The sequence below is a fragment of the Mytilus edulis genome, chromosome 9 (genome assembly GCF_963676685.1).
Source record: "Mytilus edulis chromosome 9, xbMytEdul2.2, whole genome shotgun sequence".
NCBI lineage: Eukaryota > Metazoa > Mollusca > Bivalvia > Mytilida > Mytilidae > Mytilus > Mytilus edulis.
In genome coordinates, this window is record NC_092352.1 from 40,071,604 (window position 1) to 40,093,130 (window position 21,527).

The window sequence follows — 21,527 nt, forward strand, 5'->3', positions numbered from 1 at the left end:
CACGGAGGAGAGTGTGCCGATATATTTTACGCACGCGAGATTTCGCAACAGCCGACAGTTCTGTCACGTGCTGGACACAGCTAACCAACAGTATCGGCACGCGAATTACCTAATGGGTTCACGTGCCCGGATGATCCGGAACACTTGGTCACAAGGTTTATAATGCGACTGGTGGATACTTTAATTAGAGAGATGGGTTGATTGATCGAAGAACCACGTAACAGCTGATTTTTTTAATTATTGGAATATGTCAAGTTTAGCTTGTGAAAAACAAGAAGATAATATTGAATTATGCACACATGTTTCCATTTCGGTCTTTACTTGTGTTGTCATGTTGCAAAATATGAATCTGCATTTTATCCGACAACCTACAATCAGTTTACAAAATTAATATCGTCTTCTTGGATACTGTTACTATCATGAACAAATATTATATATATAAAAAAAAAGGTACTGATTTTATTTTAGTATATTTCTGTGTCATTCATTTTGTTTTGCGTCTACAAAAAGCAAATTTGTTTTTTTGTAAACAATGTCAGATGTGGTGGTCTTTTTTTGGAAAAAATATAAGGGGGCCTATGAATATAAAAACTTTATGCATGGATTGTCAAAAAATGTATTGTGTAATTGTACTCGCCTAGAAAAAGAAGATCACATTATACTTTATTTTTAAATTTTCTCATCATTTTATCTAACTTAATGAAATTTGTCCTGTACATTAGATAAAAAAAACAATACAGTCGATTAAAACTATATTATATGTTAATTTAAAACAATACTTTTTATTTCAAAATGTCAGTTTATTTAAGCTGTAAACTCTTTTAAAAATAAGAAGATGTGGCATGATTGCCAATAAAACAACTATCCATCAGGAACCTAATGACAAAGAAATTAACAACTAAAGGTTACCTTAATGCCTTAAACAATAAGCAAAGTCCATACCACATAGTCAGCTAGCTGTAAAAGACTCCGAAAAGACAAATGTAAAACAATTCAAACTTGTCTAGTTTCAAATAAGAAAGGCAGTTCTACTATCGTTATTGCTTGATGTCCTACTTTAGCAGAAGAAGTATTGATCTTTTGATATAATTTTTAAACTGGGGGAGAACATTTTGTCAAAGGAGGGGGGGGGGGGGGGTACTGATAAAACATTTTAAGAACAATAAGAGCATATTTGTTATACGTAAGATATGACTGTTGAACCTGTTCAAGCTGACTTTCTTACTGTTTAAACTGAAGTTAACATGCTTTCTCGGACAGTGTCTTTCATACAAGGATAGTAGGGATTACCATAAAGACAAAATAGTACACCAGCCCCTTCCATTCAACAACAGTTAGTATCTCCTAGAAAATATAGTCAAGCACCATCGAACTGCATAGGGTACATATAGCTAAAACTTATGCCATTAGTGGCAACGCCAATTTTGGACCCTGTTATTAACGTATTAAAGGTACCAAATTTATAAACAATAAATTGACTCATGTTGAATTGTGTGTCATTCTAGAGCAGCTATATAATGTAATTTAAAATAAAAAAATTTATTCGCTCATCTCCTTGTTAAAATTTCAATATGTACTATCAATATTTTTAACCTTTTGATTAACGATACTGATCATTATTAGCTGAGACTGATTTTCTACGGATTTTGTAAAATTGAAACGGTGAGGCAGCCGAATATTTTTTTCTTTTTAAGATATGTATTTGATAAATAAGCTTACCAATGATAGACAAATTCATTACGATAGGAAATTTAATTTGTCGTTCATTGATATAACACTTTTTCATTTCAATTAACTGTTATCACATTGTATTATTTCCTCTATTCTGATTAAACTGATTTAGTAATAGTTTCGAGTCGTCTAATTCACCTTTTATGGAAATATTTAATATCATAACCATCAACAAACTGTGTTTAGGGAAGACTTTCGTTATATTTAGAATACACATGCACCGAATGTATAATTGTTTTGCACTGGAATCTAGGCCTAGCTGATCCAACCTTGTAAGATTAGACATCGTTGAGGAGAGAACACATATTCCATAATTTGATGACATTGGTGAATTAATATCAAGGTTTGTTTCTTTTCTTATTATCAGTACGAATTCAAAAGACTATGTTCATTAATGTTAATTCTCTTTAATTTAGTAAAATTTCAAATTGTAAACAAGAATCAAATCCGTATAAATATTTGCTTTTGAAAGTTTCATATTTAGAAATAATCATGTAATTTTTTTTTTTATTTTTGTAGAAAAAAATACCATGACCAGGTGTCTCCACAAAATTTTGAGAGCAACATTTGTACTTCCGTTTACTGCGGGACTTGTTAAGGACCGGAGAAATGGCAATTATACAGTACATGATGGCAGTATATCCGGAGTTGTTTTGTTGACAACTATTGTTATAATTGTAGTTGTCACAAGTATAGCTCTTCCACTTAACGATTCCAGATATTTAATGATTGGATTGTTATTTCTTGCCATCTTTAGTTTAATTTTCTGCCGTGTGTTGGTATACTTTCGTAGCCATTGGAAATATTCAAGGAAACCAAGAGCAACCGACAACTTAAAAATAATATTTCTTTGGGGTTTTTGCATTGGAAATATTGTATACCTAGCAACAAAATTAGCAGTAAATATCCAGTGTGACCAATACCCGTCGCTTGTTGAACCAATACTATACTACATTTTCATTTGGGTATTTGATATCAGCCAAACCGCATTTATTCATTATTTTTCCAGATTTAGATTCGCTAGTATGACTTATTTTTACTACATACTTATGTTTATGTTTGTTGCTAATATATCTGCATGGACACACCGAACTATTGACATGTATAATGATGATCAAATGCTGACTATACTAGAACACAATCAAACAGATGATACATGTAACAATAAAACAACACTTCATCAGACATTTACCATCCTTAAGCCGTTCTTAGAACCATTGTTGCTAGAATATTGTTTACTGTGTATGATTTTCATCTCCGAGATGTGGCCTAGACATATAACAGAAACAAAAGATCAGCAAGATTTACATATATATGATTCAGCATCATACCAGCAAAGCTGTGAAAATCAGCCGCTTCTGTCCAGTAGACCGTTAACAGTATCAACACAGCACCACCCCACAAATAAAAAATCGATGTGTTGCGTAGTTTTTGCTATTCTGTATACACTTTCGTATAGTATAATTCAATGCGTGTTTCTTTATGTAGATAAACTTAAACCATATCAACTGGTAAACAGTGTTTACGCTCTTTTTGGAAATCTCGTAGCAATTTCTTTGCTAATCAAATGTTTTTATGAATTGTCCGGTCAGTTACAGCCAAAGAAGACACCAAGAGCCACTATGAATATGAAACATTTTATTATATTGACCACATCTCTAGCCACATGCGGCTTCTTCATCGTTCAGTTAATTGGTGCAAAATACCGCGATACCTGGGAAGATTTGAATTATGCTATACGATTAGCTGCAACAATACTTCAAACTACATTCATATTACAGATGAAGCAATATCGGAAATGCGGGAATGTGAATTCGTATTTTACAATACGTAATGTGTTTTCGCTGGTGTGTATCTTAAATTTTGGGATTTGGTTTTACTACACATTTATATCTGCACAACACGAGTTTTTCCACAGACAAAGACATCAAATGTTTGACAGACAAACAATATTAGGAGTTAAACATTTTTGGTTTCCTTTTGTAATTTTCTACCATTTTGAATGCTTTTTGACATTCTATCGTTTATTTAAGGAATGATGTATTATTTATATATCCTCCGAGGTTTTTATTATATACTGTGGTTCTTGACCATCAAAGTTCTGCATTTCTAACAGCAGGTTTAATTGAAAATTGTTGACGAATATCTTTAGTTGAGTTCAGTTTTCTTATTGTTCAAGCTTTCTTTTTACATTTGTAATAAAATTCTAGGCGTGTTCTCTTTGTTTCAAGTTAATACGTCGTCTTTTAAGAGATTTCTCAAATTTTTGGTGAAAGTAAATTAAAATAATATCAAAGCATAGCAAAAAAACTAAGGCCAAACATACGGGACACTCGTTAATGGGGAGTCAAGGTCACGAAACACCCAGTAGTAATGTGTTTTGTATGAAGAAGTACAGAATAATTATAGTTGTTTGTTTTTCATTTATTGTTTTAACATAAACCATAAACTGTTGGTCTTATTTTAAATTGATTTCAATTTTGTCACACCAGATGAATTCCTTAAGGTGACTTCTATTCTTACATTCCAGTGTCTCATTGGCAATCGTACTACCTCTATTTATGTTTATAATTGTTATTCGGATAACAGAATATGCAATCAAATTAAAATATTGATCTCTGATTTCGAAATCAGAGATCAATATTTTAATTAAATTGACAGAATAATTATTTTGAAAGCTAACTATGCTAAAATCTACCCAGGAAAATGTTGAAGATAAGGAAACTTACGCCCTTTTTTCTTAAGTGATATACTTAAATCATCTTTAACTGTTTCCTTATTGGAACAACGATTTGAGAGTGAAAGCAAACCGCTGATATGCGTATGACACATTTTAAATTGAGAAAATACCTGCGGATTTTCTTAAATATGAGGTGAACCTATGAGGGTTCTCTATATTTTTGATTATGAAATCAATAGAAATTTTTTAACGGTATTGTGGGCATATTATGCTGTTATATATCTAAAATATTTCCCATATCATATTATCTTGATATTTCTAACACATCACACATGAACACCGATATAGAAGGATCACAGGGATAGTCATTTTTTGTCACCCCACCTTTCCTCTCAATTTTCAACTGAACATGTGACCAGCCATGTAATTTTGGGTCCAAATGAGGTCTACGGTCCATAATAAAAAATGTATATGCTATATGTACCTATATATACACAACAATACTTAAAAGTATTAGAGAGATGTGGACTGTAGTTTTTAAGAAACGGCATTTCGTAATGTTTCACCTCAATAGAGAAAATTGACAATTGTTTCCCTTATTTCTGGTATGAGGTGATAATTTTTAAAAAAATAGAATACATGAACTGTGTTTGCTTGTTCTTTTTCCAGTTGAACTTAACCACAGGCTTCTTTTCAATGTCAATTTATGTATATTAATAATCTATATATCTAGGTTAAACGATTTGGTATGATTCCATAGTAACTATATACTTCATAGTTATTACATAAACCATGTATGGCATATTTAATTTTGCGTTTCAACTTTTTGCTAGACAAACTATAAAAAATGAGATTTTGTTAACATATGTCTTTTATAAGTAATGATGTAGAGTATTTGAAATACATTTAAAGTGTTCACTATGTTGCGTGTATACAATTTGGTTTTTTTATCATGTGAATACCTATGTGAATATACTAAAATTCTTTATTTTTCAAATAGTAAAAATACGTCGGACAAAAGAGTGTTGCTTATCCAAGAATTATTTTTTCTTGCACAACATAACTATTCTTAACTATTGCTCATTGTATCACAGATCAAATTTATTCGTTCATTGTGTGTTAATTTGTGTTACTACGTTTTTTAATTGAGTTAAGCCTTCCAATTGATATTTCATAGTGTGTCTTTCTTATGTTGTGATGTTATACTATTGTTTCAGAAAAGGGGGAAGGTTTGGTACCATTAAAATGTTTAATCCCGCTGCAATTGTTTAACCTGTCCTTAGTCAGGAATTTAATGTTCAGTGGTTGTCGTCTGTTTATGTGGTTCATAAGTATTTCTCGTTTCTCGTTTTTATATAGATTAGACCGTTGGTTTTCTCTTTTGAATGGTTTTACACTAGTATTTTTTGGGGTCCATTATAGCTTGCTGTTCGGTGTTAGCAAAGGCTCCGTGTTAAGGCCGTACTTTGACCTATGATGGTTTACTTTTATAAATTGTTTCTTGGATAGAGAGTTGTTACATAGGCACTCATACCAAAATGTTCAAGTCTTTTGTAGTCCCCAACCCCTTGCACTCGAGACGAGCACGCAACTCAAAAGACCACATATACGGTATTTGATATAAATGTACTAAACAAGGTTCTCCTGATTTGATACCCTAACCTCACATTCGAGTCGAGTACGCTAGGTAAAAGACCCCAAACTGTAAACCAACTTATGTTCGCGAGATATTTTTTTTCGCGACCTTCGCGAGTAGAAAATACCGCGAATATAAATCGTCGCGAATACTAGTATGTAAACTTCGATCTTTCTTTATTAAACTACATTACTAGTAATCGCAAAATTAAGTAGCCGCAATGTGGTCAAGAACGGGTAAAAGGCAAAAATAAGTTGGGTTTACAGTAGACGGTGTTTGATATAAATGAACTAGACAAGTACAAAAATAGTTTGATCATGTTCAGGAACGATCGATTAGATGTCTTGTTTTTATCCCCTGTGGTTCGGTTGCTCAATTACTAAGATTATTTTAAATAGCAGGGTTATTGTGGAAAAAGAAAGAGTTTGTACAGTATAATTAACAGAACGGAAAGGAAGCAAGTGTTTCCACAATTTTTTTTAAGGAATCAATTTAAGGAGGCTATCATGAGGAATACAACTACTAGTTATATTCTTAAATGAAATAAAATTATTTATTCTATATACCTGCATCGCTAGAATAATTCCCGACAAAAAGTGTACAGCCATTCGTTTCGTTTGATATGCTTTAAGTCTTGTAGTCGGCATATTTTGTATCGCCTTCAAAGTCAAGTCAAGATAAATCGTAAGTTATGGTCTTCATTTGATGAATCAAGTCATTTGCTTAAAATAAAAACCAAATTATAAGCAAAAAGAAAACATAAACAGATTGGGCAGGACAGTTTTGATATGACAAAAATACTTTTTCTTATTCTTTTTAAAATATAGATCTACAAGACCATAAACACCAAAAAAGAACGACAATGAACTTACCTTAAATAAATCAAATTTAAATAGACAATAACTATTTAGTGTCTTTAAATATCAGCTGTATTTGTACGAGGCTAGGAAACAAGGTGTATGCGAGCTTTTAGCGAGCTATTACACCTGTTTCAAGCCTCGTACAAATACAGCTGATATTTAAATATCAGCTGTATTTGTACGAGGCTAGGAAACAAGGTGTATGCGAGCTTTTAGCGAGCTATTACACCTGTTTCAAGCCTCGTACAAATACAGCTGATATTTAAAGACACTAAACAGTTATTGTCTTTATCCTGCAATTAATTCTGTATATTATTTGTGTTTTGAAAGACACAAAAACACACGTTTTTTATTTATTTTCGATTTGAAATCCCTTGAGGCCCGTGTAGTTATATACAATACAGTAATCACACATTCAGCTGAAGACGGGTTCGCAAAAAAGAATCTCAAATGGTCAACAATAATACATCTCTCAAGGTGAATAATTATCTATTTTAACGTAACAACTAATTTCAACAGTAAAAACAAGTAATAAAACATTGTCCAATTTGAAACAGGAGAGTACGAGTTGTCCTACGCTTCAGACTCGACATTCACTAAACATGCATGCTGAAATTGACATGGTTATTTTTGTTACACAATCATACACATTCAATTTTTGAAATCGATAGTTGTCATCGTAAAAAAGACTGCATTTCATGTGTGTATGTTATCAAAAAATTGTGATTCTTATTGCTCTAAAGAAATGTTTGAAAACAAACCGAACATATAAAAGTAATCGTTAATTCGCAATTAATACGTCAATGGAATGCGACTGCAATACACATTCTGAGGTCATGCAGGTTCATACAATACTCAGTCCGACAGTGGGCGGAGCTTTAAAGCGATATCTGTATAGTATACAGATACAGCATATATCAAGCGATATCTATAGGGCTGTATCTGTATAGTAGAACACTTAATTGCAGGATAAACGGTAATAACTGTCTTTCCTAGATTCAGATATTTCGGTTTTGAACGGTGAACTTCACACTTAAAGGAGTAGGTCCAGTAAGACCCCTTTTTGGCCCCAAAATATAGCAGTTTTACAAAATTGTTAAAATGTAAACTTTTAGTTATTTATTGTACAGTAGAATGCTTCTGCTACATAAATATGGGCTGTTTTTGACAATACAATGCACATATATCAGGTACTAGCACTATTAAGTCATGCTTAATTACTGAAATCTTCACAATTCTAGCATTTTGGTTAAATTTTAGACGGTTTTCGTGTGAAACGAAAGTGGCCGCATTCGTGTTCATCCTTAATATTAAAATGTTAGTTGTATTTTATGATAATACATAATATATATAAAGATTGAGGATGAACACAGATGCGGCCACTTTCATGTTTGACGAAAACCATCTGAAAAGTGACATTTTTTGGCATATTTGGTAGATTTTTCATATTTGAGCTTGAATCGGGTCGTTTTTAATGACAAAATCAGTTAAAATCTTTCACATAAACTAATTGATTCAAATGAAATAGACACTTAAGTGTTTAAAAAGTGGTCAAAATCTTTCGTCAGATGAACCTGAAATTTGAGGCCAAAATCGGTCCTTACCGGACCTACTCCTTTCGACAAAAGGGACGATTTTTCGTTCCCTATGGTTAATTTTCAATTTTTAGATGGTGATGTTCCCTTGGCATCATCTTACGGTGTTTATATCTCAACGCTCGTTCGCCACGCCCGTGTCTATTGTGACGTTTTTGATTTTAACGGACGGAATCAATGTATTACTGGTAAATTATTATACCAGGGATATCGTTATCATAAATTATTTAAAACCTTTACTAAATTTGTCCATAGATATAAAGATTTGGTTTTGAATATAAAAAAGAAGATGTGGTATGATTGCCAATGAGACACCTATCCACAAAAGACCAAAATGACACAGGCATTAACAACTATAGGTCACTGTACGGCCTTCAACAATGAGCAAATCCCATACCGCATAGTCAGCTATAATAGGCCCCGATAAGACAATGTAAAACAATTCAAACGAGAAAACTAACGGCCTTATTTATATAAAATAAATGAACGAAAAACAAATATGTAACACATAAACAAACAAAGTCTGGTTGTACCTGTAGAAAACTTAATTCAAACGGGATAGCACATCCGCAAAGTGGAAAGGGATTAATTTAAGTTGCAAAACTTGTTTCCCAATCCACTATAAATATAGTTTAAACTAACATCCTCTTTTTATCGGAAATGTTGTTAACTGTGCCCGGAAATTTAGAAATTATCCTGGTTAACTTATCGCTCCTTTAAATAAACTTATTCTAATGGGTAACCAATTCAACACTGTAATAAGATCATTGAATATTCTTTTTTATTGGTATAAATATTGATTTTCTTATCAGTAAATTAAAAGCACACTAAATATTACTAGTATGTTATATACATATAAATATTCATGGATCTACAATCCATGATACCTGTATCTTAGCATTGCACAAGGTCATGTTTTTCTCTTGACAGTTTATGACGTCTTTACACTAAAGCCATTGGATGTTGTATGTGAACGGATTGATAATTTTGTCTTAGGTGCATGATTTTTTTATTAGTTGTTAGTGGCTTTGAACTAGCTGTCAGTTAACTGCAAGTACTCTCAGATCTGTTCCTAGTGTCTTTTTGTTGTTGGGATGTACAAGTACCCGGCTACGTCCACTTGTAATTTTGTCCATCTGATGAGATAAGCCTGATTTTCATAGTTCGTTCTTATGTTGTTCTGTTATACCGCTGTCCCAGGTTAGGGGAAGGGTTAGGATCCCGCTAACATGTTTAACCCCGCCACATTATATATGTATGTGCCTGTCCAAAGTCGTGAGCCTGTAATTCAGAGTATATTGAAAAAACTATAAGCATTAAGAAAATATTACTAATCCCTTTTAAACTTTTACAAAGAATCTCAGAACGGTAATCAGTTTCTTGTTGCACTTGTGGCACCTGTTGTATTATTCGTGGAAAGTAGAAATATGTTGCATACGTTAATTTCCTAAATGTTGAAACTAGACTTATGCTACGACAAATAACGAATATATCTTTTGTCATCTTTGACACAAATGTTCAATAACAGTCAACAAAACGTGATGGCGACACCAAAACGAGGAAGTGGCTTCAACTTTATTATTGAGAACCCTTGTTTTAATATAGGTCCTTTGTAGTATATCTGTGATGTATTGCACCAATTAGTGAGTCATATACACCAAATGCAAATGCTTTTGATATATTACTGACTAAATAATAGACCGCTGTTAATGCCATTTGTCATAAAGTTCAGTTCTCAATCGACCTTTACTGTCCATTTCTTCATTAAGGAAAAGATATGAAGCAGACGTATTGTTATATTAGATTAGAAATAAATCGGCGTTTTTTCTCTCATAAAACTCTGAGTAAACTGTTAATTTGTAGTTGTTAAACAACTGGTAATAAACTCTTCATGGATACCAGGATTGAAAAGTTTCTGCACAAAGATTTCGTTATACGACTTCATCATGTTAGGTATCTTTGTATTGTTATCAATAACTATGCTTCAACCAGTGATACACTAATGTTTTATTTCAGTGTAGTAATTCGGTTCCTCAAAAGTTAAAAATCTATAACATTGGAATTTGTCAACGAACTTTTCAGATCAAGTTGTATTGACACCTTTTTATTGCAAATAAGGCATAACCAATCATCATAAACAACGTCATCTTGAGGTTCTACATCAAGCCAAGAGGGTTAAGCCCTATTCATAAACGGCTATTTTTCTTTATTATGAATTTATTCCCACCCGTTGTCGACTATTTCAATAAACTGTAGATTTCTGTATTTTATTCAGTGTTTAAGTTTTTGTGGCCATCCACCGATTAGCCTGTACTTGACGGCGGTCAAACGTTAATTTGTATAGTCTCTCCTTTTCTCGGAAACTTCAGCAGGTAAACATGTTAAGTTTTTCTTTTCTTCTGTATGAAAAAAAAAATATATTTGACTTGTTGCTCTATGCGTACGCAACTAGATACTTTTTTACCCGGTTTCTCTTCGGATTTTAACAATAACAGTAGCATGCAGCACTACACGAACCTCAAAATTTGAAGAAAAATTACGTGACCTATTTATCACAGCATTTAGTAGTTAAAGACAATAATGAATGGATCTAGTTGCAGTGAACAGAGCATTTAATGAAATACAGACATAGAAAGAATTGTTTCATGATGATGAATTAGTGAGAAAAAGTAAAGTGCATGTTAGCTTTGGGTCTTTATACTGTCCTTTCGTTTTTTAAACTTTTTTTTCTTCGCATGTGCTATTTAATTGTGTAAATCTGTGTGTAGACGAATGAAGTGTTGAGCTAAGATTATTCCTTGTTTAATTGTTTTATTAAAATAAATATCTATTTTGTATTCTTTCTGATCATCATAGTTGTTGATTTGAGGGAGTAGTAATGACCGTGCCATGTAAAGGAAGTACACCACTAATTCATGGTCCCATTACTTTCTATGTTAAATTCCTCCATTTCAACCAGGCACACCTCTTTCATTTTAAGTTCAAATAAAGTGGCAATCATTGCACGTCAAAGCAACACTTTATGGCGTCTTCTACTGAAAAAATCAACATACCTTACATGGCATATAAGAAAGAACTGGTTCCCAGAACTTCGGATGTACCAAAACAGGTACTTCAGATCTGACAAACAGACCAAATGTACCCTCTTTTCAAAATTTGCTGCAGTTTTTTAAATATTTAAAATTAAAAGTCCAAAAGTGTTCTACAATGATCACCAGTCCTTCAGCTTTCATTTGATGTCAAAACTACCTAAATATCCTATATATTTTGAAAGTTACACTCATGCGTAGGAACTATTTTGCGTTAAATATGTACTACTTTCTGGTATGTGCTTTCTGGCCGGGCCAGAATTAGTGGTGTTACACCTAAACCAATTGATCCCTGTTGCATACGGGCTCTTTGACACGTGATAATATTTCCCGTTGAGATTCGACGAATGACATGCGCCGTACCACCATGCCCCGATGTAAATAGTTGCACAGTTGCCACTATGCGGATCATTATCTCTGTCTTTTGTGGTAAATTTTTGTCCATTTTGCGTCGCGAAGGAATCTCCTAAATGCAGTAAATTATTACGATTTAGCTATTAGCAAACTTTTTCATTATAGGAATTTGAAAATAAAACCCAGTCTTGAATCTTCTAGCTTATATATTTTATTTGTATCGTTAAATAACTTAATATTAAGTATACGTAATATGAAGCTGTATATATGCATCTACTTTTATTAATAGTGACTTGGATTGATAGTTGTCTCATTGGCACTGATACCATATCTTATATCTGTTTGCATATTTTGCACTACATCCTATCCAAAAAGTTATAATTGACAAATGACAAAGAGAACAGAGTTTTATTACTGCGATTGACGGTACATTGCAAATCCCTAAAAGCTGTCTTAATATTTTCCAATAGTTTGTTCTCAAATATTTACATAATCCATAGGAACCAATGCGCAGGAGTGTTGTATGTTTATACCGTCTAATAACAAGAAGTTTTAAACAAAATTTACCTAAAATGAGAAAATAAATCTCATCGTAACAATAAGATATTAATTACGGCAAATATTACGCAAATATATGGGAGCCAGGTCCAGGGTTCATGATATCACCCCCGTTTTTTTGTGGGGTTCGTGTTGCTTAGTTTTTAGTCTTCTATGTACAGTACTGTTGTTTGTCCTTTTTTTGCCATGGTTTTGTCACATTGTTTGCCATTTATTTCTATGACTATCCTTTTTTTCTCTCTTTAAGTCAATTGAATACTTTAATCTTTCTCTGATCCACCATGTCATTTGCTTTATACAACACCCGAAAACAGCGTACTAAGATCTGGAAACCATCACAAATCAATTTCAAGTTTTCTGGTTTGACCCAGCTGGATTTGATACGCGCTTAATATCAAATAGGAACTTGTGTAATCAAGAAGTGGCTTCGTGAACATTCTTTATCATGATTCCAATTGATTTTTTGTTATCTTCATAGTTGTTTTATAATATACCTGTATCGCCAGAGTAATTACCAACAGATAGTTTATAGCCACTGGTCTCATTTGATATGATGAATCTTTTGTAGTTGGCATACTTTGTTACGCCTTCATAGTCAGTCATGATAAATTGTAAACTATGGTCTCCATTTGATGTTATCTGGTGTATTAAATCGTTTCCTTAAATTGAAACATATTTTTAAAGCATACTATCACAGTGGAGAATACAAACTTGGTTGCTTCGGACGAGCTAGCAAGTCTTATTCTTTGCTCTTGTGATACCCATCATGCTATACAATCTGCTTATAAAACATTTCTAATGATAATGATTCACACATGAGCTTGGCTTTAAGTTAAATCCCGAGTAGTAAAGTTACTCAGGAAAATGACGTACCATTCAAAATGTGAATCTCTGATTTCAATTATGAAATTAGCATGTGCATGTAATTCTCACTCTTATACATCGCTAAATATAGAAGTTCGAAATAAAAAAAAAAACTTTTGTCTTGTAAAGGAATAAACAAAATAGTAATTACTACAAACTGCATTCTCTATTTTATATTTTGTCATTATATATCATTAAGAATTAATAATAATCATTGTAATAAATTGTTTATAATTATACTGCTCTCTTAGGGCGTCCTTGATTGACAATAAAAAAATATTGTTGTTGTTATTGATATTAACAATTAGGAAGCATAAATTAAAAAACAAAAAATTAAAGAGAAAAGAAAAATAAATTCCTTTCAATCAGATGCATTGGAATAATTATTATTTCCTGCCTCACTGGTGGCACTCGTTATGTTGCTCAAGTCAAGTAAAAAAATTATTTAAGCTCATTACTAATTCGAACAGATTCAGGGGAAATGCACATTAATTTCTAACATAAGGTCTGCTTCATATCCTGACTTCCATATTTAACAGATATTACACAATATTCAAACACTCCTTTGTCCTGAACATGCATGAAATATTTGCCACTGGATGTTAAGCAACCAACAATCAATCAAACAAACACTCATTGACGATGGCTACAAAAAGAGAGAATGACGTCAATAATATCATTGAGAATCCTTACTACAATAGCTTCCTTGTAAGCATAGCATCTCTGTTATGAAAAGTATAAAGTAAGAAGATATGCCATGCATATCTAGGTTCGTCTGGGATATTGCTCAATAAAGAATTTAAAAAGCTTAACTTACGAGAATCGTGATTTTTGTCACCATTAATAGCTTTCTCCCTACCAATATAAAAAAGAAAATGTGGTATGATTGCGAATGAGACAATTCTCCACAAGAGATAACAACGATAGGTCACCGTACGGTCTTCAACAATGAGCAAAGCCCATACCGCATAGTCAGCTATAAAAGGCCCCGATATGACAATGTAAAACAATTCAAACAAGAAAACTAACGACCTTATTTATATAAAAAAGTGAACGAAAAACAAATATGTAACACATAAACAAACGGCAACCACTGAGTTACAGGCTCCTGACTTGGGACAAGCACATACATAATTAATGTGGCGGGGTTAAACATGTTAGCGGGATCCCAATCCTCCCCCTAACCTGAAACAGGGGTATAACAGTACAACATACGAACGAATCAGTTGAAAAAGGCTTAACTCATCCGATGACAAAAATAACAAGTCTGTTAATCTATAAATAAAAATCAGGTTATGAAGCAAACCTGAAAATTGTAAGAAATCGAAATGAAAAAATTATTTGAACAAGTTTTAAATCCTAAACATTCTAATACAAACCCATCCAATATTCGCCAGCTGGACTTCCGAAACCATTTTTATAGTCTGTCCAGTTTCTATAAAAATCAATCGAACCATTGTATCTCCTTTGTATAACCTGCGTTACGGAGAAATAATGTTCTTCATTTAACTGATTTAAATAATTAATTTTGTAAATTGAAACTTATTTTAAACGAATTCATCATCGGTACAAGCACGTTATTTTATCTGTATTGTGCTTTGTCAGATATCTCAAAACTAGCAGCCACTATCATACTATCTGGAAATGCCTACAGTTTGGTGTAAAGTTATAACATAGATGTCTTATTAATAGATTGTCCCTAAGAAACTAGTATTAAAATCTTAAGAATCATTAAAGACACACATTTTACTTAAGTACAAATGTCCCCTTGAAAATAATATATTTCCAAGTAAAAATAGAGTTTCAGATTTGTCAATCGTGTTCATATTTTACCTCGAACTTTCAAACTTCTAGCTTCAAACTGACTCAAAGAGAAAAAAAATATATCAGATACCTACTACAATATTTATACTCGTTTATATAATTCATATTCTTTAGTTCGTTTTTACCTAACAGGAAAGCTTGAGTTTGGTAAAAGAGAAATGCTTATGCAATGTAATGTGTACTTACCGTCCACAAACTCCCATAACTGTCAGCTTCACAGTATACATACATCGTCGGTGTTGGTTTACTGGTTGGGTAGATGGTGTAGATACCACTTTTCAAATAATTACCTTTAATTTCTGAACATTCGGTCGGAAATAACAGAGCTGTAATAAATTTAATAAATAAGGGACTTTCCGATTTGATTTTCCTCTGAGTTCAGTATTTTTGTGATTTTACTTTATACATTTCTTGTTATAAATAAAGACAAGACAAAAAATTTAAGCATAACTGTACTGCCACATCATTTTGCTTATTCCTTATTTGTGATGATTGTGTTTATTAAAAAAAAACTCAATAAAATCAGACTACTAGAATAAGCGTAATGCCAAAAATTGTTCTTCAAATGTTTATGATATTTTATTTTACTGGTGCCATGGCCTTTCATCCGTACTCTTCATATTGCTAATGAATCAAATATTGGGCTAAAATCGTTTTCATAAAAAAAAAAAAAAGTAAAAAAAAAGGAGAATAGTCTACTGATACAGTATTTGAACTACTTACACCATTCAGCCACCGTGTCCCCATTGAAACAAAAAGATTCGTGGGTACCGTAGGGAAATGCATTTGTCTTACGTTACATAACATTGGGTTTTTTTACATTATAGACATGAACTTATAATTGCGATTCTCCATTTGTTTTAGACAATCGTGTTATATTACAAACAACAATGCGAATATATAAATTACTTACTGTGTGGATATGTTTGACAAGTCAAATTCTCGTTACAAACTTTTGTTTCATTACAGCACACGGTGCACTTAACATGATGACCCTCTGTCCTTCTTCCAAAAATAGGTCCCAAAGACTGGAGACATGCCTGAAAAGTTTTTAAAAAATACCTTTTTGATATTGTGAAAAAAATGAATAATGGGTCACACGGTAAAGGTACAGTAAATATGCTATGTCAATGATTTTAGTTAGATTTATAATATGGGTTGGATATCTTGCATTTCAAACTGAAAATTGATAAAAATTAATTTTTGCTATAAATATATACTTGCTACAGCATTATTGAGTAGACATCGATCAATATATGGAAAACAAATTCCTAGCTATCATTCAACAAAACTTTTATCTAACAACCTAGTCATTTTGGATACACAAAAGTCAAAATGATGTTCTTCTTTTTTTTAATGTGTTGTAACAAATGAGAAGATAGGTTAATGTATGAAAACCATATGCTTATGCGGAAACTTTTGTAGCAACAGCATTTTAAAAATATCATTACAAAGGAAAGACTTAGTGTTTTTGGATTTGGAAACAATATTTACTATATTAATAACACAAAAATGATATTACCTGTGGATATGCACAGCCATAATCATAGAGAGAGGCACCTGATTCTGTTATATAATGATGCATAGAACAAACCTGTGTTTTAAACAAATATATATCATATATGTATTAGTAATACAATATCGAACTTTCCATTTTGCATTACTGAAATACATGAATATGCACCTTATAGAGACATCAGTTGCGACTTAACTTTATTTGACTAAATTAAATACGCATTCCTGATTGTGGCATTTTGACTGTTGAGTGTAGTTTTGCATGTTGACGTTCCAAGTCTCAATGTTTTTAGAGATATCTCAGTTTTAATTTGCCAACTTGAATGGTGTCTGATTAATGAAAATATTTTAATGTCGGTAAATACGTGTGGCCTTTATCTAGCTCACAAACATATAATGCAGTTGTTATTTTGATCTTATTCTGATAAACGGGAGATAATCAAATATGAATTTGAACCATATTTTTTTTCTTACTCGATTTATGAATTTCGAACAGCGATATACTACTGTTGCCTTTATTTTTTCATCACCTACTGGCTATTACAAATGTATTATATGACTGTATTTTATAACACTTGGCCGGAACTGCGGCTGGTAAAATAGCAGATCCTGACGGAACCATCATCCCAGTACCTATAACTTTGGTATTAATCATGTAACTTGGATGAGAGTAAAGCTGCAACTCTACCTATGGAAATGGACATATTTGACAATGTTTGATTAACAAAATTGCAATGCTTTTTGTTGTAACAAAAATTATAGGATCGATCATTATTTTGCACAAATATTCGAGTTATATTTGAGTAGCATCGTCATTTCAAAGCCTGATATATTTGCGTAGTTTTTCACCGAGCGATTGTGATTTTTTAGACTCTTATATGTATATACAAAAAATGTAATAAGCCAATTTCAATTCAGCCAAGGAAAACGAACAACAGAAGCTACTGAATAAATGATTATAATGTGATGACTATATTTCAGCGATTTTAGTTGCAAAAATAATAACTAATGAGACATAATGTCACTGAACAGCTAGTGTTGCATCTAAAGATATATTTGATTATTATTAATTATCAATTCATTGATATAAAAATGCTTTGGGCTTTTTCAGCTGTCAAGAAATTCACTGGATTAAATGATTTAGATTTTTTTTCTTATTCATTTCTTTTAACGGCTTTCTCTTATGAGTGTCCCCCTAACACACTATATTGAAGTAAACAGTATCGACATATCTTTTTACATGATACGTAAACGGTATATAATCTCTACGTTAGTATATGAGGGTTGTCTCTCTTCCTATAACGATTATATTGTCATTATGAACTTTATAGATATAAAAAAAATATGTATTGTCGTAAGATTTACCTCATTGGAATCACATTTGATATGATGTTGACATTCATCTGCTATCTCAACGCCTGTACATGATGTGCATGTCTGTCCATATCCTTCAGTTTCTAAGTAGAGAAATATGCGAAATATTTGTAATGCTGTTTGAAAAAAAGGCAATTTGATTGTTCATCTTATAGTTTCAAAATGAAAAATGTATCCAAGAAAACATTGCTTTAATAGCGAGGTAAAATACACAAAAAAAACACCAGAAAACAAACCTAAATTAACTATTTACTATCGTATTAGGATCAAGCCTAATTATTTGTTGCGAGTTGAATTTATTGCAGTGTTTACAATTTTTCACAGGGGTATAGTAGCATCTTTTAAATAATTCGTCCTGAAAATTCATAATTAATTTGACACTACTTTTATCGAAGAACACGCAATGTACTGATGCACCTGAATATAGTATTTGTTTACACATAATGGTTGGTGTAGTCACTAAATTAGTACCTCAGAAGTTTCACTCAGCCTGGAAGGATTAAAAATGCTTTCCTGATGTCTACAGACAAAAGTTGATAACTACTCATTGTGACTATACAAGCTAACGTTACGCTAGGAAAATGACAATAAGCATAATGGTTACAGGGGAGATGTGTAAATTCCTTTAAATGTGTAAATTCCGAAACAAATTCAAAGATAGTTTTTCACAATTATTACATTTTACTTTTATTTGAATCAACTAATGTCGACATTAACAAGAATCATACTTACGGGTAATACGTGTATTTAGAAGGCATAATGCTACGAATACAACCAATCCTAAATAAAGATGGTAAAAAGTATTAATAAAATTATCGAACACTAAGGTAAATTCAAACAGGGGAAGTCAATAAATATGACAAAACAGATGTTAGAATGTATCAAACAACGGAACGTATGAAAAACGAATGGCATATTACTGACTTGGAAGACTATTATTTTTTGAAGAGCTGTGTATGTTAAATCTGCTGCCAAAGCTAGCTTAACCTCCCACCTGTATGCCAGATTTTAATAGAAACGATATTCATTCGAACAACATTACATATATCAGTAAACACGTTTCGCTCATGCATGATCACACTTTACGGACTTTATAAACAGGTATGTGCTCCTTATACAAATAACAGCAACAGCGTTATGAGGAAAAACGAATGAAAGCGACATTACATAAGTTTTACGTGACATTTTCATGACTTACCACACATTCTTTGTTCTATTGATAAACAGTGGTATGACAATGCTGGTCTTGTTAATGATAAGAACGCTTGTTCAAGAAAACGTGTATCAGTCTATGGAAGAAGCGAATCGATATAAACTTTTCTTATATCAACGAGCGATATTGTCTTATATAAACGAGTTGCATTGTGGGAAATTTCAGACGAATGTTAGCATTTGTACGAAGAAAGGCAGATTTCTCGGTATAAAGTAATGACTCTTTTCTTAAAACAGGGTGACATTTAACACGACATACGTCTACTGTATAATTTCCATGAATTATTTTTTGTAATGACAAGCAAGGTGTATTTAAACGAGAAAATTGAATTGTTGAATTAATGAAACATAAATGCAAGATTTATCATTTGTAGATGTACACATTCAATAAATATCATGTAGCAAATTCAGTGGAATGCAATTGAGATGAATGCAATTCTTTGCTAAACCAAAATCACCTATAAGTCAACGATATTACTATATTTCATTATATCAATGCGATGTTTGTCTTATATCATAGCGATGTGTTTTTAATATCAAAAATTTACGAATGCGATACTTTTCTAATATAACTGCTATAGTTTTCTAATATAAAATGAATACGATGACACGTCACAATGCATGTCAAGAAAACCGCAAACATAATTCGCAAACTTAGTTCATGTAAATTGAACAACTTCAGATACAACGAAAATCAAAAATCTTGTCAAACAGAAAGTGTATTTATTATTAACATAGAAAAAAAAATTGAGAAGGAAAACCCTTCTTTTTGGATATCAAAGACTTTTCCCGTTGGTAAACCGAAATCTCTATGAACATAATCAGCTCGACTCGTGGACGCCCTTTTACATCGCGAGTGCATTCCGATGTAGTGTTGCTACATAGATTTGACTTTCGTTTTTGACTAGCAACCGATCGTATAAATACGCGAACATTTCTTAGTGCAAAATAACAATCCGTATCGCTTGTTATAAATTAATTTCTTCAATGAATACTAAAAAAAAATGATTAGTAAACAAACAAATAAGATGATATAGGAACCAAAAAAATACTAGTGTCAAACCATTCAAACAGGAAAACCAACGGTCTTATTTGTTTAAAAAATGGAGATTCAAAAGTACAGGTCAGATTTTGTCGAATAAATCTGAATGAGAACAGTATGATTCATCTTTGTCACAAGCTAGTTTCATTGTTATCAATAAAGAAAGTCTTCCATGCGTGCGTTTCGAGCATACCAGTTATATATTATTTCGGTGCATTCATTATAAAATATGCTAAATGTTATATAGGTTTACAATAATTTTGATACTTAGCTATGTGATTACGACATTGTTTATTAAACCCCATCGGTACTGGGATTTTCAAATTTTGAAAATGGTGGATTAAACCTGGCCTTGTAGCGCTAAATCTCTCACGTGTATGACAGTCTTAGCAAGTTCTGTCATATTTAAACGATGCATGAACAAATTAGACATAATAGGTAATATTGTCAAAATATGGGTACAGCAGTCACATATTAATACTAATAAGTACTAATATTGATATAACAAAAACACCGCTATGATATTTTAAAAGTATCGCATTGATATTAGAACTAATAACATTTGTATATTTATGTATATAAGAAAAACACACCACTTCAAATTTTACATGGAAATAAACGTTTGCTACTAACTAACTTCTGAATGTATATTTAGACTCAATTGTTGTTTGTATTTTAACAACAAGTTTTAAAGTTAGTATTTTCTTAATTTGCGTTGCCGAAAACAACATTTTCCGCATGGAATGTCTGTATATTTACAATTGATATTAGACAATATCGCTATGTGATATAAGAAAAGTTTTTATCGATTCGCTTCTTCCATAGACTGTGTAATATTAGTAAAGTTTTAAAGTCTAGCATAAAGATGGATTCAAAAGATTTTAAAAAAACCAAATGTGTTCATAATTTTTTACATTATCATTGAAATAAACAAATATTCAATGAAAGATGCTCATTTAATTATATTTTTAAAAAACATTGTTGTGACGTCATTCTATTGTTGTACCTGTTCTTTATTTCAGTGATTGGATCATTTACCTGTAAGAAACCATTATGTTACCTTTAGCTGTCCAATATTTTTTAAGAATATCCCTCTTCTTTCTTAAATAAATTGGACGGCTGAAGGTAGTATAACTGATCCTTACAGGTAAATGATAGTCCAATCACTGAAAAAAACTATCAATTCCGCCAAC

The 21,527-nt window shown here is 32.0% G+C and overlaps 2 protein-coding genes across 2 annotated transcripts; one reads left to right on the forward strand and one right to left on the reverse strand.

Annotated features, from left to right (window-relative positions):
* Positions 1-1,975: 1,975 nt before the first annotated feature.
* On the forward strand, positions 1,976-5,052 carry LOC139488304 (uncharacterized). Its single transcript, XM_071273802.1, has 2 exons — positions 1,976-2,074; positions 2,251-5,052. The coding sequence occupies exon 2, from the start codon at positions 2,262-2,264 to the stop codon at positions 3,768-3,770; it is 1,509 nt and encodes a 502-aa protein (XP_071129903.1). The 5' UTR covers positions 1,976-2,074; positions 2,251-2,261; the 3' UTR covers positions 3,771-5,052.
* A 6,715-nt stretch (positions 5,053-11,767) lies between these two features.
* On the reverse strand, positions 11,768-19,285 carry LOC139489959 (microfibril-associated glycoprotein 4-like). The gene is made up of 9 exons (XM_071276809.1): positions 19,279-19,285; positions 18,813-18,860; positions 18,072-18,163; positions 16,714-16,785; positions 16,105-16,231; positions 15,378-15,517; positions 14,747-14,843; positions 12,998-13,162; positions 11,768-12,057 (listed from the first exon to the last, which is right to left on the reverse strand). The coding sequence occupies exons 1-9, from the start codon at positions 19,283-19,285 to the stop codon at positions 11,783-11,785; spliced, it is 1,023 nt and encodes a 340-aa protein (XP_071132910.1). The 3' UTR covers positions 11,768-11,782.
* Between the last annotated feature and the right edge of the window lie 2,242 nt (positions 19,286-21,527).

What these genes read in the sequence shown, in the direction of transcription:
- LOC139489959 (XM_071276809.1), bottom strand. An exon ending in GTTATGGGAGTTTGTGGACG is followed by an intron (nt 14,844 to 15,377) that starts GTAAGTACACAT and finishes TCCGTAACGCAG; the next exon opens with GTTATACAAAGGAGATACAA. An exon ending in AGCTGGCGAATATTGGATGG is followed by an intron (nt 13,163 to 14,746) that starts GTTTGTATTAGA and finishes TTTCAATTTAAG; the next exon opens with GAAACGATTTAATACACCAG.
- LOC139488304 (XM_071273802.1), top strand. Translation starts at nt 2,262, where the DNA reads ATGACCAGGTGTCTCCACAAAATTTTGAGAGCAACATTTGTACTTCCG.